This window comes from Scyliorhinus canicula, chromosome 7, assembly GCF_902713615.1.
Source record: "Scyliorhinus canicula chromosome 7, sScyCan1.1, whole genome shotgun sequence".
Lineage (NCBI taxonomy): Eukaryota > Metazoa > Chordata > Chondrichthyes > Carcharhiniformes > Scyliorhinidae > Scyliorhinus > Scyliorhinus canicula.
This window is the reverse complement of record NC_052152.1, coordinates 157,905,282-157,921,335: the sequence shown is the minus strand read 5'-3', so window position 1 is coordinate 157,921,335 and position 16,054 is coordinate 157,905,282. Positions and strand designations below refer to the sequence as shown.

The following is a 16,054-nucleotide window of genomic DNA, read 5'->3' as shown; positions in this document are numbered from 1 at the left end:
CACATGTCTCCTCCATTGCCCCCAGACTCTCTGGGCCGCAACCACCACAGGGCTGGTGGAGTTCTGTGCCGGCGGGAACGGCAGAGGCCATGTTACCAACGCCCCCAAACTAATGCCCTTACATGATGCCGACTCCACTCACTCCCACATCGACCGACCCCCCACCACCTAATCATGGCTATATTCGCCATCCAGTAATAATTATTAACGTTCAGCAGCGCCAGCCCATCCTCACGTCAGCTGCGCTCCAGCATCCCCTTTCTAACTCGTGGGGTCCGACCCGCCCATACAAAGCCAGAGACCATGTTGTTGACCCTTTAAAAAGGACCGTGGAATAAAAATGGGGAGACACTGAAACACAAACAGGAATCTCGGGAGGACCGTCATTTTCACTGTCTGTACCCTTCCAGCCAGTGACAGCAGGAGCACGTCCCACCTTCGAAAATCCTCCTTCATTTGGTCTACTAGTTGGGCCAGATTTAGCTTGTGCAGCCGTTCCCATTCGCGCGTCACATGGATGCCTAGGTACTGGAAGCTCCCCCCCCCACCACTCTAAACGGCAGCTCCCCCAATCACCTCACTTACCCCCTTGCCTGGATCGAGAACATCTCACTTTTCCCCATGTTCAATTTATAACCCGAAAACCGGCCAAAATCCCCTAGCATTCTCATAATTTCTTCCATCCCTTCCAGTGGGTTCGACACATATAACAGTAGGTCGTCTGCGTATGGCAAGACTCTGTGTTCCACCCCCCATTCACCCCCCTGGACCAGCCCCTTGAGGCTCTCAACGCAATTGCCAGCGGCTCTATGGCCAGTGCGAACAACAGTGGGGCGAGGGGGCATCCCTGCCTCATGCCCTGGTGCAGCCTAAAATAATCCAATGTCAACCTGTTCGTCTGAATACTCGCCATGGGCACCTGATACTGCAGTCTGACCCAGTCAATGAAGTCCCATCCAAATCCAAACCGCCCCAGTCCCTCCCACAGATAATCCCATTCTACCCAATCAAATGCCTTCTCTGTGTTCATTGCGACCACTACCTCTACGCCTACACCCTCTGGGGGCATCATAATTACATTCAGCAGCCTTCTTATGTTGGCCGCCAACTGCCTACCCTTAACAAATCCTGTCTGGTCTTCCCCAATCACGTCCGGAATGCAGTCTTCAATCCTTGAGGACAAGATCTTAGCCCACAGTTTGGCGTCTACATTTAGTAGGGAGATCGGTCTGTAGGACTCACATAGCTCTGGGTCCTTATCCCGCTTCAGAATCTATGAGATAGTGGCCTGTGACATCGTCGGGGCAAACCCCCCTCTCTGCCTTGCCTCATTAAAGTCCTCATCAGCAGTGACCCCAGTATCTCAGAGAACCTTTTGTAAAACTCCACTGGGTACCCATCCGGTCCCGAGGCGTTACCCGACTTCATGGCCTTCAGCCCTTCTGCTATCTCTTCCAACCTGATGGGGGCCTCCAGCCCTTCTACCAACTCTTTGTCAACCTTCAGGAACCTCATCGTCCCTACGAATTGCCTCAACCCCTCCGGCCCAGCTGGGGATGCCGACTCACACAGCCTACTATAGAATTTCTTAAACGCCTTATTGACTCCAGCTGAAATTCCGACCAGGTTTCCATCCTTGTCCCTTTCACAATTTCCCTGGCTGCCTCCTGCTTTCTAAGCTGCTGCGCAAGCATTCTACTAGCCTTCTCCCCATATTCATAGATCGCCCAACCTCGCCTTCCTCAGCTGCTCCACCGCCTTCCCTGTAGTTAATAAGCCAAACTCCGCCTGTAGCCTCCGTCATTCCCTTAGAAGCCCTGCCTCTGGGGCCTCCGCATAACTCCTGTCGACCTGTAGTATTTCCTTTATCAGTCGGTCCGTCTCTGCTCTGTCTACCTTCTCCCTATGGGCCTGCATCGAGATCAGCTCCCCTCTAACCCCTGCCTTCAGCACCTCCCAGACCACTGCAGCCGAAACTTCCCCCGTGTCATTGACTTCCAGATATTTCTGGATACATTTCCTCAGCCGGCCACACACCTCCTCATCAGCTAAAAGTCCCACATCCAGCCTCCAGTGCAGGCATTGGCCACCCTCCTCACTCACCTTCAGGTCAGCACAGTGCGGGGCATGATCGAGATCGTTATCGCTGAATACTCAGTGTCCACTACCCCCGTCAGTAAAGCCCTATTCAGGATAAAAAAGTCAATCCAGGAAGCACTTTATGCACGTGCGAGTAGAAGGAAAACTCTTTCACTCTCGGCCGCCCAAATCGCCATGAGTCCACGCCCAACCCCCCCCCCCCCCCCCTCTCCCCGCCGGCCACCTGCTCCATAAACCCCTTTAGTTCCTTTGTCATTTCTGGTACACTGCTTGTCCTTGTCCTAAGGTCTCACCTTAGGTTAATGACTGTGTTGAAGTCCCCCCACCATGACCAACTTATGCAAATTTAGATCTGGGATCTTCCCCAACATCCTCCTTATGAACTCCACATCATCCCAAGTTGGCACATACACATTCACAAGCACCACCGGCAGCCCCTCCAGCTTCCCACTGACCATGATGTACCGACCCCCCACATCTTCAACTATTCTTCCCGCATTGAATGATACTCGCTTGTTGATGAGGATCATGACGCCTCTAGCCTTAGAGTCCAGCCCGAGTGGAAAACCTGCCCTACCCATCCTTTCATTAATCTGACCTGGTCAGTTACTCTAAGGTGCGTATCCTGCAACATTGCCACGTCCACCTTCAGTCCCCTCAAATGCGCGAACACGCGTGCCCACTTAACCGGCCCATTTAGCCCTTACGTTGTATGTGATCAGCCTAGTTGAGGGGCTTCTGCCGATCAACCATCACCTTTCTTGGGCCAGTCTCCAGCCCATGCCCCACGCATCCACATGCCCGTCCCCAGGCAGCCTCCGTCCCCGTCCTCCCTATTGTCTCACAGCAAAGGTCCCTCCCCCATCAGCAAAACATTTCCCCCCACCCCCCCCCCCCCCAGTAACAGCACGATACAAACAGACCCTTCAACAAGCATAACATCTGCTCACCCCCCACTGCGCTTCCGTGAGCTAGCCAGCCCAGCTAGCTTGGTGGCCCCTGCCCATGGTGCCAGACATTTTCCCACCTATTGTTCCCTCCCCCCTCCCCCTGCTCAGACGCACATATGCAAACGAAAAGAATCCCAACCTAATTGCCCAAAAGAAACACAAAGAAAATCAAGAAGAAAATCCAACAACTAACATTCACACCTCCATTCCCCATCAGTGCAAATGCAAACGTTAACTCACACAGCTCATCCTCGCCCACAAATCAATACAGAAGGAATTACAGGTAACGTCCAAAAACAAAAACTTTTTAAAGCATGAACGCTGCAGCAAAGTTCATTCCAAACACCTCAGACAGCGACCAGCCCTTTCCTTCCAGCGAAGTCCACCGCTTCCTCGGGCGTCTCGAAGTAGAAATGTTGCTCTTCGTGAGTGACCCAAAGACAGGCCGGATACAGCAGGCCAAACTTAACCTTCTTCTTGAAAAGGGTCAATTTTATCTGGTTGAACCCTGCTCTTCTCCTGGTCACGTCCGCACTCAGATCCTGATATACGCAGGATGTTGTTCTCCCATTTACAGCTCCGTGTCTGACTGGCCCACCGTAGGATACACTCCTTGTCCAGGTACCTGTGGAATCTCACCGCCATCGCTCTCAGGGGCAGGTCACCTACACATGGCTTCCTCGCTAGAGCACTGTGCGCCCTGTCCACCTCCAAGGGTCGGATGAATGTCCCCTCCCCCAGTAACCTCTCGAACAATCCCGCTCTGTTTGCCCCTGCGTCCATTCCTTCGGATCCCTCCGGGAGACCCACGATTCTCAGGTTCTGCCGGCGGGACCTTTTCTCTAGCTCAGTGTTCTTCAAACTTTTTACTCCAGGGACCCATTTTTACCAACCGGCCAACCTTTGTGACCCAATCCGGCCGACCTTCGCGACCCACACCGGCCGACCTTCGCCACCCACCATTTTCACTTACCTTGTTTGCTGCTGACAAAAATGGAGGAAATGGTTTTGGGTCCCTTTGGCCCTTGTACACGCTCCTGCAACCTGTTGGATGAAGGTGAAGCCTTCCGGTGCCGGAAAGAATGGAGTCTCCATCTGTCCAAAGTTATGAATTTTTTTCCTGTAAAATTTCATCAAATAAACCCCCCCCCCCCGAACTTGTAAAAAAATAAAAATAACATGTATAAAGTAAATGAAAAAAATGAATAAAACCCCCCCGAACTTGTAAAACAAAAAGCTGCAACCGTATAAAAAGAACGGCCGCACTGCTCATGCGTGCCCGATCATCAGCGCGCATGCACATAGTTTTGCGCATGCGTGCCAATGAACTGGCATGCATGCGCAGTGCGGGAGAACTTTTTTTACATGTTCGTGGCCGTTTTGAAGGCCGCTTGCAGCCGGCGTTATTGACTGCTGGCTGCTGCGGCTGTTGCGTGCAGATTTGCGCAATCTGGAGCGCCGCGATGGACGACTCCGTGACCCTCCCGACACCCGCCCGCGACCCACCCGTGGGTCACGCCCCCGAGTTTGACAATGCCTGCTCTAGATCCTCCACCTTCTCCTGAAGCCTTTTCTGTTGGTCTCTCAAGATCGCCACCTCCAACTCCACTGCAGCTTGGTGTTCCTCCTGCTCAGTCAGTGCTTTCTCCACTTTCTGGAGCGCTCGGTCTTGAGCATGCAGGCTGAGTTCCAGCCACGCATAGACATAGAACAGTACAGCACAGAACAGGCCCTTCGGCCCTCGATGTTGTGCCGAACAATGATCACCCTACTTAAACCCACGTAACCCGTATACCCATAACCCAACAATCCCCCCATTAACCTTACACTACGGGCAATTTAGCATGGCCAATCCACCTAACCCGCACATCTTTGGACTGTGGGAGGAAACCGGAGCACCCGGAGGAAACCCACGCACACACGGGGAGGACGTGCAGACTCCACACAGACAGTGACCCAGCCAGGAATCGAACCTGGGACCCTGGAGCTGTGAAGCATTGATGCTAACCACCATGCTACCGTGAGGCCCAAAATCGATTCCTTAATCGGATCCAAGCATTCCTGTTTCTGCTTGGCGAAGCCCTCCTGTATGAACTGCATCAGCTGCTCCGTCGAACCAGAACTCCAGTTGTCCGCCATGCTTTCTCCCGCTGCAGCCTCAGCCCAAGCCTTCTCCGTTCATCTATTTCTTCCTTCGCGAGCACTCCTGGTCCACCTCTCCATGCACTGATGTAGGATTCAGTTGCATCCAACATCAATTTTCCAAACAGATCGTACAAAAAAAATTGGGGGAAAAGGTCCAAAGTTCCAACCCGAGCGGGAGTCACCAAACGTGTGACCTACTCCTTCATAGCTGCTACCGGAAGTCCTACAAAATTATTTCAAATGAATTGTGAGCAAAGAACACATTGAATTTTAACCTGGTGTAAGAAATGAATTGGATATGCTATCTTAAATTGCCTGAATTGAATTATTGTATATTCCAATGCAAATTTCCAAATTAGCAGCATTTTGAGCTCTGAGGCACATTTATGGCCTAACTTAAGATGGCAGCACAAAATATTCAGTGACTGAAAGTGTAGGCATGCAGATGTGTAGATTGCAATGCCCCTTCTAAATTATCAAATGATCAAATGCCTGATTCCTGGGGTCTAGTTTTGCCTGTTTCCCAATCCGGTGTGCATGCTCATCCAAGTCTCTTGGGTTAGTGCTGTCCTTGCCTATCCCTCGCATTGTTACCAATTTAATAAGGAGGGAGGTACATATATTCTCAGCTGTCTTGTGGAACATACACAATTGATCCCTTGTAACGTAGTCTTTTGATGCCTACAGAACAAGCCCAAATGCAATCTACAATTCTAACCAGAGTTGTATAACTGAGAAGGTTGTGGAGGAGGCTGGATGGATTAGTGGGGCTTTTGCTCATATGATGTTATGAATGTTATATTATTATTAATGTTATAATAACATTAAACAATAATGTTTGTCACACTAAAATCTATTTCTCTGCTCTTTCTTTGACTTATATGCAGATAAACTTCAGGTATGTGGTACAAATGGGAATCTGGGATGTTCACCTTAAAGGAAAAGAGAGTTTTGCATTTATATAGCCCATTTCAGCATGTCCAAAGCACTTTACAGTCAACAAAGTAGTTCTGAACTGCAGTCTCTTCTGTAATATAGGTAGCATGGTAGCACGGTAGCATGGTGGTTAGCATCAATGCTTCACAGCTCCAGGGTCCCAGGTTCAATTCCCGGCTGGGTCACTGTCTGTGTGGAGTCTGCACGTCCGCCCTGTGTGTGCGTGGGTTTCCTCCGGGTGCTCCGGTTTCCTCCCACAGTCCAAAGATGTGCGGGTTAGGTGGATTGGCCATGCTAAATTGCCCGTAGTGTAAGGTTAATGGGGGGATTGTTGGGTTACGGGTATACGGGTTACGTGGGTTTAAGTAGGGTGATCATTGCTCGGCACAACATCGAGGGCCGAAGGGCCTGTACTGTTCTAAATTCTAAAAGTGGCAGCAAATTTGCTCACAGTTAGCTTTTACAAACAGTAATGTAATAATGACCAGATAGTCTGTTTCTATAATATTGATTGAGGGATAACTATTGACCAGGACACTGGAGATAACTGTCCTGCTCCTGTTTGAAATAGAGCTGTGGGATCTTTTACATCCACCCAAGAGGGAGAAGGGGCTTTACATCAGAGCAGGCCCAGAGGGGTATTGATAGAGGTGTTCAAAAATATGAAAGGTTTTGATAGAGAAATTGAGAAAGGAGAAATTGTTTCCAATAGTAGCAAGGTTGGTACCAGAGGCGATTGGCAAAATAACAAGAGGTTTTTACTAATTGTTATCTAGAATGTACCAACTTGGAGGATGGTGGAAGCAAGTCCAATAATAACATTTGAAAGATAATTGGATAAAATATTTAAATGGGAGGAAAAACAATTATAAGGCTTTGGAAAAGTGCAAGGGAGTGGATAAATTGATTAGCTCTGCCAAAGAACTGGGCAGCACCACGGCACAGTGGTTAGCACTGCTGCCTCATGGTGCCGAGGTCCCAGGTTTGATCCCAGCTCTGGGTCACTGTCCATGTGGAATTTACACATTCTCCCCGTGTTTGCATGAGTTTCGCCCCCACAACCTAAAAATGTGCAAGGTTAGTTGATTGGCCACACTAAATTGCTGTTAGGTAATTTGGACATTCTGAATTCTCCGTCTGTGTACCCAAACAGGTGCCAGAGTGTGGTGACTCAGAGATTTTCACAGTAACTTCATTGCAGTGTTAATGTCAGCCTACTTGTGACAATAAAGATTATTATTATTAATTGCCCCTTAATTGGAAAAAATTAATTGGGTACTCTAAATTTATCAAAAAAAAGCTCTGCCAAAAAACTGGCACAGACATGATAGAATGAATGGTCTCGTTCCTTCTAAGATTCTACGAAACCAATTAATAAATGCAGTGCATTTTACACAATGGAAAATAGGCTATAACTAAGTATTCGTCTTTAGCACACTGTAGCAATTACAACTTTTATCAAATATTTATCTGAGTTTATTTGCCAATTCTTAAATTACAAGACAGAGCAGCTCCATTGAGTGTTGGAACTAAAACGCATCTTACATTTTGACAACTAAGAATATACTATTCCTGAACTGTAAACTTTTATGGTAATGTTTTAACCACTGTGAATTAACGTGTAATAGATCAAACTTACTTTTTCTTCCTCTGCTCTGAGGTCAGGCATGGTGCTGATGGATAGATTAACTACAGTGATGGTCACAAATATGACAGAAAGGCAGGCAAAGATTTTCCCCGGGAGTCCTGACTGAGGGTTTTCCACCATATCCCTGAGCTTTGTCATGAAGCGACTACATCTCGATGGCTCAACAAAATCGCCCAGCTTTTCGCCCTCCGCCAGATCTTCCTCGATGGCGTTCATCTCTGCGAACTCTTCGATTTTCTGCAGATACCGGCGGCGGCAGCACCACTCTAGATTGCCATCCTCGATGCCCCAGTACAGCAGCTCCTCCTGGAAAGAGAGGGCGCACATTTCCCTCAGAAGTCTCAGCTTGCCCGCCCTCAGGAAAGTCAGTATCGTCCGAAAGGCGCCGGGGTTCCGGTCAAAGAAAAACTCGTTGCACGTCACGTCGTAGTCGTCGCAAATTTTCATGATTTCGTCGAAGTTGTGGCAAAATCGGAGCTGCCCCAGGCGCGTTAAAGGGAAGTCGTCCAGCGTGGTCCACGGCAACAGGTATTTTATCCCGCCGACGTTTATTATGACGTGGTGCCTGCGGTCCTCCGGGAAGGAGCTGCCATACAGGTGGTATTCTTGAGAATGCACGAGGTGGGCTCTGTTGTAGAACACACCCTTCAGGGGCTGTGTTTCGCTGTAGATAGTTTGGTTAAAGGAGTTGTCAGAGGCACAGCTGAGGGCGCTGTAATCATAGTCCGAGCTGTCTCCTCCCAGCAGAGTCATCCTGAAATGCAGCTCCTCTCACATCACTTGCAGCCCGAGCGCATTTGGAAAGTGCAGCAAACACTGTAAAAGAAATTGGACAAGAGACTGAAAAGGCCAGATGGTCACCACTAATGGACATTCATGCTGAGCCCTCCGCGAGGCCACTAGAGAGTCCGCATGGCTAACTCAGAGCTGCCCTTATTGGGCCGTAAAGAACCATGCAATATGACTTATGACTGATAACCCGCCAGCTACAATGGGCAGCAGTGGAGAATATAACTCGGATCCCAGCTGTCTTTACCCGCACAGCTTAGTTCCTATTTAAAAATTGCACTTTGAACTTTAAACATTTTAATTGATACCTCAATATGAACGATCCTGTCAGCTAAATCACTGTAACAACTCCGTGTGAAGTGCGGCATTTTAATTCCAAGTGATTAACCAAACAAAAATCTTAGGGAATTATTTAGAAACATTTAGGAAATTATTTTTCCACTGATTCGTGGGGCTATTAATATAAAAGAGGATACTGTTATTTAAGTGTATTAATGAATGTAGCCTATTTCTATGGTTCCATTCCATGTACATGCATTTATGTGTTCAACAAAAGACTTGTAGAAATGCAGGTTTTGCTGGAGTTTTCTATTAAGAGTAGTTTCTGTTTGCATGTTACAGTGTGATATTAAATCCAAAAGATTTGTGGATTTTTTTCAGTTATCTGGCATCAATTGCAACAATTTGTCCGGATGAAACATCAGCGAACTGCTCTGAAACCTATGTGGACACTTTCCAAAAAGGCTTTGTACAATCCCGCAGATAACCAGAGATCCCAAGAATAATCCAAGTTTGTTTAATTTAAAACTTGTTCCTGTCGGCAGTACGTTTCATACACGGCACTAATTAATTGCCTCTCGCCGAGCCTTTTGAAGATGTTAGTTACAGTGTACTCATTGAAGTCTTTGCTATCTTGTAACTAAGTAATACAATAGAAAATAACTGACGACTAAATATTGATAAATGTATCAATATTCAGCTAGTATGGACATTCAGTTTGAAACATCTTCTGAAAGACTAATAAATTACAGGGATGCAAACAGCCCAAATGAAAACCCTGTCTTGCTCGCTTATTGTAAATTTCGAAAGGGTACAGATGACAGCTCGCAGATCTCTAAGTATAGAACCGCCGTTAAACAAACATTGCTAGATGCAGTACATCCAAAATACAGCATTGTGGACATTTACGCTTTTTCAGTTGCATCATCTTGTCAAATTGTTGACCAAAGTCAAAGTGAATTCACCTTGTTGAAAAAAATTTTAAATCAGGAAAATCCGATCCAGTGAGATCCTGATTTGTCGACTCTGAATTAAATTTGAAATCACATCAGTTTCTTTTTTTTAATGGTTTCGTTTTGTGAGATCTATTTTTTATTTGTCAAAGCACTAACATGCACATACATTTATTATATACCTCCACCTGTTGCACCTAGGATTTTGTGTTTTTTAAACACTGGACTCATTAATAAACACTATTCATTATCATCTGTCACCACAAGCTGGTACGCAGGAACATGCAAAACAAGCACCGCCACCATATCGAAAACTAGCTGCGGCTGTGCTGATTCCGTGATTAAGGATACAAAGCTTTAAAATCTTCAAGAAAAACCAACCGCACACTCCAAATCACAACTACATTAAAGGCAGCCAGCAAGACAGTTACTCAGTGAACTTCCTGATGGGGAAAAGAATGCTACTTACGAGAAACTGCACCAAGTTATTGTTAATGAATAGAGTTTCAAATCTTGGATATGAATAGGATGGGAATAGAGGGATACGGACCCCGGAAGTGCAGAAGATTTTAGATTAGACGGGCAGCATGGTCGGCACAGGCTTGGAGGGCCGAAGGGCCTGTTCCTGTGCTGTACTTTTCTTTGTTCTTGACCGCATCAGAGGATCCATGTGAAAGGACATTAAAAAGGCTGATTGGACTGAAAACGAACGGTTAAAACCGCCGAGACACTTTCTCCCGCTCGATTCCCCGAATGTTGCCATGGTCTTTTAAAGTTTCAAAAAGGCTTCCGCGATTACTTCTTAAACCGGGGATAATCTCGTTTACTTTGAATCTCCTCCCTGTCACCCCATCGGCCAGGATTTAAAAAAAAAATACACTGTGTGAATACAACTGCAGCTCAACTCTTAATGTTGAACACTTACCACAACCATCATCGCAGGCGGTGAAAGTTCCTCTGGTTTCTGTTTGGTGAAGTTATTTGTTTACACCGCGGTTTTAGTCACTCGACAACTCGAGGCACCTTGCCGCCCAGCGCCTGTCCATATAAAGTATAAAGGAGTGGGGATGGTATGTAAAAGTACAAGCGGATCCTGGAGCCAACAGGCTGCAGGCTAATCGTCTCCAGCAAGACTGTTCTGACGCCACTAGGAGGACGTGTTAGCTCTCTGAGAAGGTTTGAGTGAAATCCATGGCAACCAGCGCTTTCAGAATGGAGGATTTCCCCCTCTGAAAATGGAAATGATGCTGGCCGGGGGGAGGGGGGAGGTGATGGGGCCAGCAGCTCACGCTGATAACAGCGGCAGGTTTCTCCCGCATTTTCTGAGTGGCACATTAATCCCAGGACAAGATAAACGTTCTGCATATTAATGCGCTCAGTTGGGTGACTTGGCTCTCAAAAGATGCGAAACGTGAGCGTCATGATGAACTATTGGGTATGATTCATGTTAAATTCGACACTGTGCTGCAAAACGAGCGTGTGGCAGTTCATTTTCTGAACTTTTGCCATCACATTCCTGTTAACTGTTACCCTGAACGAGCCGCATTACATTCAGGTACATCCTTCACTTTAAAATAAAAAAATGCTTTCATGTCTAATTAGAACGCAGGATTGCCAGTGACTTGTTATGGTGGATAACGATTAGCAGAGAATTATAAAGGAACATCAAATGATAGGACAAAGTAATAAATCGTAAATTTACCCTAGTCATTGTCCATTAATAAAACATTTAGCTTCCTTCATTCTGTGTTTTAATATATTTCGTTACATATATATTTATCGATTTTGGTTCAGTTTTACTTGCATTTGTCATGTTTTGGCCACTTCCTTACTTTTTCCTTTGCTTGTTTGTTAAACCATAAATTACCCTAAATGATGTTTACAGCAGATTGATTTGCAAGTAAACATGTACTTATTGCATCAAGTCACTGTTTATTTATAGAAGAGTTGCACTAAGTGCATCAAATGTTGTATATTGATAACTTCCCTTAAAATGCTGGTATATTTTTAGTAACTTCCCTGGCAGTTTACAGCACTTGGATGTGACTCTGGATCAGCCAACAGCTAACACCCTCCAATGAGGTGACAGCCTGGGATAAAAAATCTGCTATTTGTGCTTTGCGTTTGACCTAACCATATGACAAAAAACTAGAGTGTTAGCAACCTATAGTTAGCAGACTGGAGAATGGTTGAACATGCAATAAAATTAATTTACATAATTCTCAGCAATAATGGCATTTGTTTTAATTCATTGCAGAAAGTCCCTGTTTTTTTGTTGTTTCCCATATAAATTTGATGTCAGAATTATTATTTGGCGATGGTTTGTGACAGTCATCCGTAGAAAGCTTATGCTCATTAAAAGAACAATGTGGTAATTATAGCATCAAAAGTCAGAAAATGTTGGAAATGCATGGCAGCATGGTAGCACAATGATTAGCGCAGCTGCTTCACAGCTCCAGGGTCCCAGGTTCGATTCCTGGCTAGGGGCACTCTCTATGCGGAGTCTGCACGTTCTCCCCATGTCTGCGTGGGTTTCCTCCGGATGATCCGGTTTCCTCCCACAGTCCAAAGACGTGCAGGTTAGGTGGATTGGCCATGATAAATTGCCCTTAGTGTCCAAAAAGGTTAGGTGGGGTTACCGCGTTACAGGTAGGTTGGAAGTTGGATTTAAATGGGGTGCTCTTTCAAGGGCTGGTGCAGACTAGATGGGCCGAATGGCCTCCTTCTGCACTGTAAATTCTATGATCTATCTATTAATATCTATATAGAGGGAAGGTGGTTAACGCTTTGGCTGTCAACCTTTTTTCAGAGTACCTCACACGTCCAATCCTAACAAAGTGCCTGCAGCCGACTCTGGAAATGCTGAGGGACTTTAGTGTCATAGAGTCATACAGAAACAGGACCTTCGGCCCACTATGTCTATGCCAACTACCAAATATCAATCTACACTTATCCCATTTACCAACACTTGCTCCAAAGCCAACCGTGGCAATTTAAATGCTCGAATTGCGGTTTATTTTCTGCATTTTCTCTTTTATTTCAGTTTCCACTATTGTCAGGTTTTCTTTTTATTTCTACTGAGGGCCACGTCAGCTTTACTCAGTTGGTTGCACTTTTGTCTCTGTTATCGGAGAAGGCATTGTCAGAGGTGCAATTCTCTGCAGCAGATGTTAAGCTCAAGACCCTGGTTGCTATATCATGTGATCATAAAACCTCTGTAGCTATATTTGAAGAAGAGTTGTGAATTTTCTTTGTGCCTTGGACAATATTTATTCCACAAGCAATATCACTGAAAAAACATATCCATACATTAGCAGTTGATAGGAACTTGACATGTGCAAGTGTCAATTGGCGAGATGATCTTGTTTCATGTTTAGTTTTGTTTTTACATTTTTTTTCTTTTACTTTATGCTCTGATGTTTTCCTCTCCCCATCTCTGCTGAAGGGTTGACTGATGGTTGTCCATCCTTCAGTACGTTGCACAAATGACCAGTACTCTTGAGTGAGAAGTGACAGTGTCTAGTGACAGGCAACTGAGTCAGCTGGCAGATACGCTCTTTTTCTCTGAAGAGCAACAGAAGCAAAAGCACACTTTTCTGTTCTCATATCAGACATACTGAGCAAGCAATACCCCTGCTGTTGCCTCAGCTAAGATCAGATAACAGAATGGAACAGAGATGATCCTGGGCCCTTCCAGGTCTGCCTATCTAATGCTGATGAGCCAGTAGGGGAGATAACAAAGAATCCCTCATATAATATAGAATATATATATTGGACCATATTTGCATCTTAATTGATAACTGTAACAAGTCACAGAAGGTGGTGTGATGCCAGTAGAAGTAAAGCTTGTGAAGCACTTTGAAACTGTTCACAGTATTGCATTAAAAAAAAAAAAATTTACAGTACCCAATTCATTTTTCCAATTAAGGGGCAATTTAGTGTGACCAATGCACCTACCTTGCACATCTTTTGGGTTGTGGGGGCGAAACCCACGCAAACACGGGGTGAATGGGCAAACTCCACACGGACAGTCACCCAGAGCCGGGGTCGAAACTGGGACCTCCGCGCCGTGAAGCAGCTGTGCTAACTACTGTGCCACCGCTGCTACAGCATTGCATTAAAGGTGCTAGATAAATGCAAGCTGATGTTGTTGTTGCCAACAAACATTTTTACCTGACCGTGTTGTTCTCAGTGCTCCTTTCACTTCAAAAATCTAACCCTATGATTGTAACATTGGGACAAACTCAATGTAAAGATTGGATGGCCCAAAGTTTGCTCACTGACTGTTGGTAAGTAGTTGTCGTGCGGCGAGGGGGGGGGGGGAGTTGTTGATGGTGTTTATAATTGGAAGTTGTGGGGGCTTGGGAAGGCGTGTAGTGTGGTGGGGAAGCTTGGTAAGGCAAAGACCCAGACTTTTCATTTTGAGCTTCGAGAAGCATTCCAAAGCCCAGAAACCAAAACTTCCCACCTCTCTATTCAAGCCTCCATTTAATGCTAGCCATGTTTCACCGGTCACATCAACGATGGCAGTCATTCTGGTCAGTAGGCTGTTGAAATTGCCTTAGGACCCCATTTGAACAATAGGATCCCAATAAGGGTGAGCCTTTGTCTAGTTTTGTACTGGACAGTCCAGCCTTCAGTGCATCTGGCCCCATTTCCACACCGGTCACTGGTATTTTAAAGTTTAAAATGTGATGGCCGGGCCTGAAGGGAAGGTTCATCATTTGTGGGCACTCACCCTCAGTCAATGACCAATAGAGGTAATCTTAAACGATTGACATCAGCACCGACCAATGATCGAAGATTAGAGGCTGGGCACTTTTGAACAGCCATCTCACCAGCCTCATTGGCTAATATCAGCGTCAATCATTTAAAATCATCTCCAGGTTGGTGAGTAGCCACGAGAATCGATCCTGACATATTTCCCTCCTCACCACCATTGACCTATACAAAATTCTTCAATCCTTAGTTCTCAAAAGATTGCGCTCTCATAGGTAAAAGCAGGAAGAGAGAGCGTCATGCATTCTGCACTTTGTTCCAATGTGATATTGGTGTCAGCTACAGAGGAAAGGGAGATTTGAATCAGTAAATATTATTGGAAAAGCACAAGTTTAACACTCATAGTGCAGTCCATCATTATTGAGCTCCTTTTTAAAATCATCTGAAAAACAATAGGCTGCTGAGCAATGTGAAGTCTGCTATGCCATGAGGTACCTCCAATCTTTTAGGGGTATTAATTGCAGTGTAAAAGTTGTAAAATAAATCTACAGTGGCTCCTCCTTGTTCAGAGACCTGAGCTGTCGGAAAACATAAGTGAAAACAGTGAGCAAGAATTTGCTAGTGCCATTTCCTGCAGAGAAGCACTTGGATTACGTTAAAGGACAATATCTCATTTTTCTCTTTGCCTCAAACAAGGCTATAACAGTGTTTCCCCTGAAGTTTGAAATATTTTAAATTTGAGAAGGGAGTCCAGCATTTACTTTTGGATCTCTATAGTGACGGCCAGGAAAACTCAGAGAAAATTGCAGTGGAAATATTATCCAAACCTCAGTGACTTCAATCTTCAGCCCAGGGATACTTTCTGTGTATTAAGTAGACCACACAAGTGTTAATTACGGAAAGCACAACAATCCTTACCAAAAACTGAAAGGACAAAAGGACATGGTTGCAAACAATTGTTTGGTTCATATTTTTCACAATTCAACAAAGTACATTGTCAGAAATCATGATGTTGATGCAGCATTTCCGCATGCAGAATACAGCAATTGAGGAGTCATGTGACTTTGTTGAAGTGTATGGGTGCAATCTCTTGAGGCATATTGTGACCATGTGCCTTTCTCTATCACCGGCTATTTTCAGATTGGTTATTTCTGTGACAAGCTGCTTTCAGAGTTTAGGTGAAGAATAGCGCCCCAAAATACTACAGAAATGTTTTGGGGATGAGGGGTTCCAATGAAGTGGCTGAGCTTCACTTTCTCTTTCTCAGCAATACTCTGTAACTATGGACGGATTGTATTGAAGCTTTAGAAACCAAGTCACTCAGTGTCCTTTCTCTCGGTGTATGATTCATGAATTACATGGGGTGGCATAGTGGCACTGTGGTTAGCACTGCTGCCTCACAGCAGTGGTATTGGGAGGAAACCGGAGCACTCGGAGGAAACCCACGCAGACATGGGAAGAACGTGCAAATTACACACAGACAGTCATCCAAGGCCGGAATTGAACCTGGGTCCCTGGCATTATAAATATATTTG

General features: G+C 45.6%; 1 protein-coding gene and 1 long non-coding RNA gene across 2 annotated transcripts in view; one reads left to right on the top strand and one right to left on the bottom strand.

Annotated features, from left to right (window-relative positions):
- The window catches only part of kcng1 (potassium voltage-gated channel, subfamily G, member 1), a 33,159-nt gene extending 22,242 nt beyond the window's left edge, over positions 1-10,917 (bottom strand). The window contains exons 1-2 of the mRNA XM_038803129.1: positions 10,726-10,917; positions 7,771-8,595 (exon numbers count right to left, since the gene is read on the bottom strand). Of these exons, the coding sequence (XP_038659057.1) occupies positions 7,771-8,532 (762 nt within the window). The 5' untranslated portion in view covers positions 8,533-8,595; positions 10,726-10,917. The remainder of the gene's footprint in view (positions 1-7,770; positions 8,596-10,725) is intronic.
- On the top strand, positions 8,198-9,623 carry LOC119969471. The gene is made up of 2 exons (XR_005461374.1): positions 8,198-8,307; positions 9,229-9,623. It is a non-coding gene; the product is annotated as an uncharacterized LOC119969471 (long non-coding RNA).
- Positions 10,918-16,054: the final 5,137 nt, after the last annotated feature.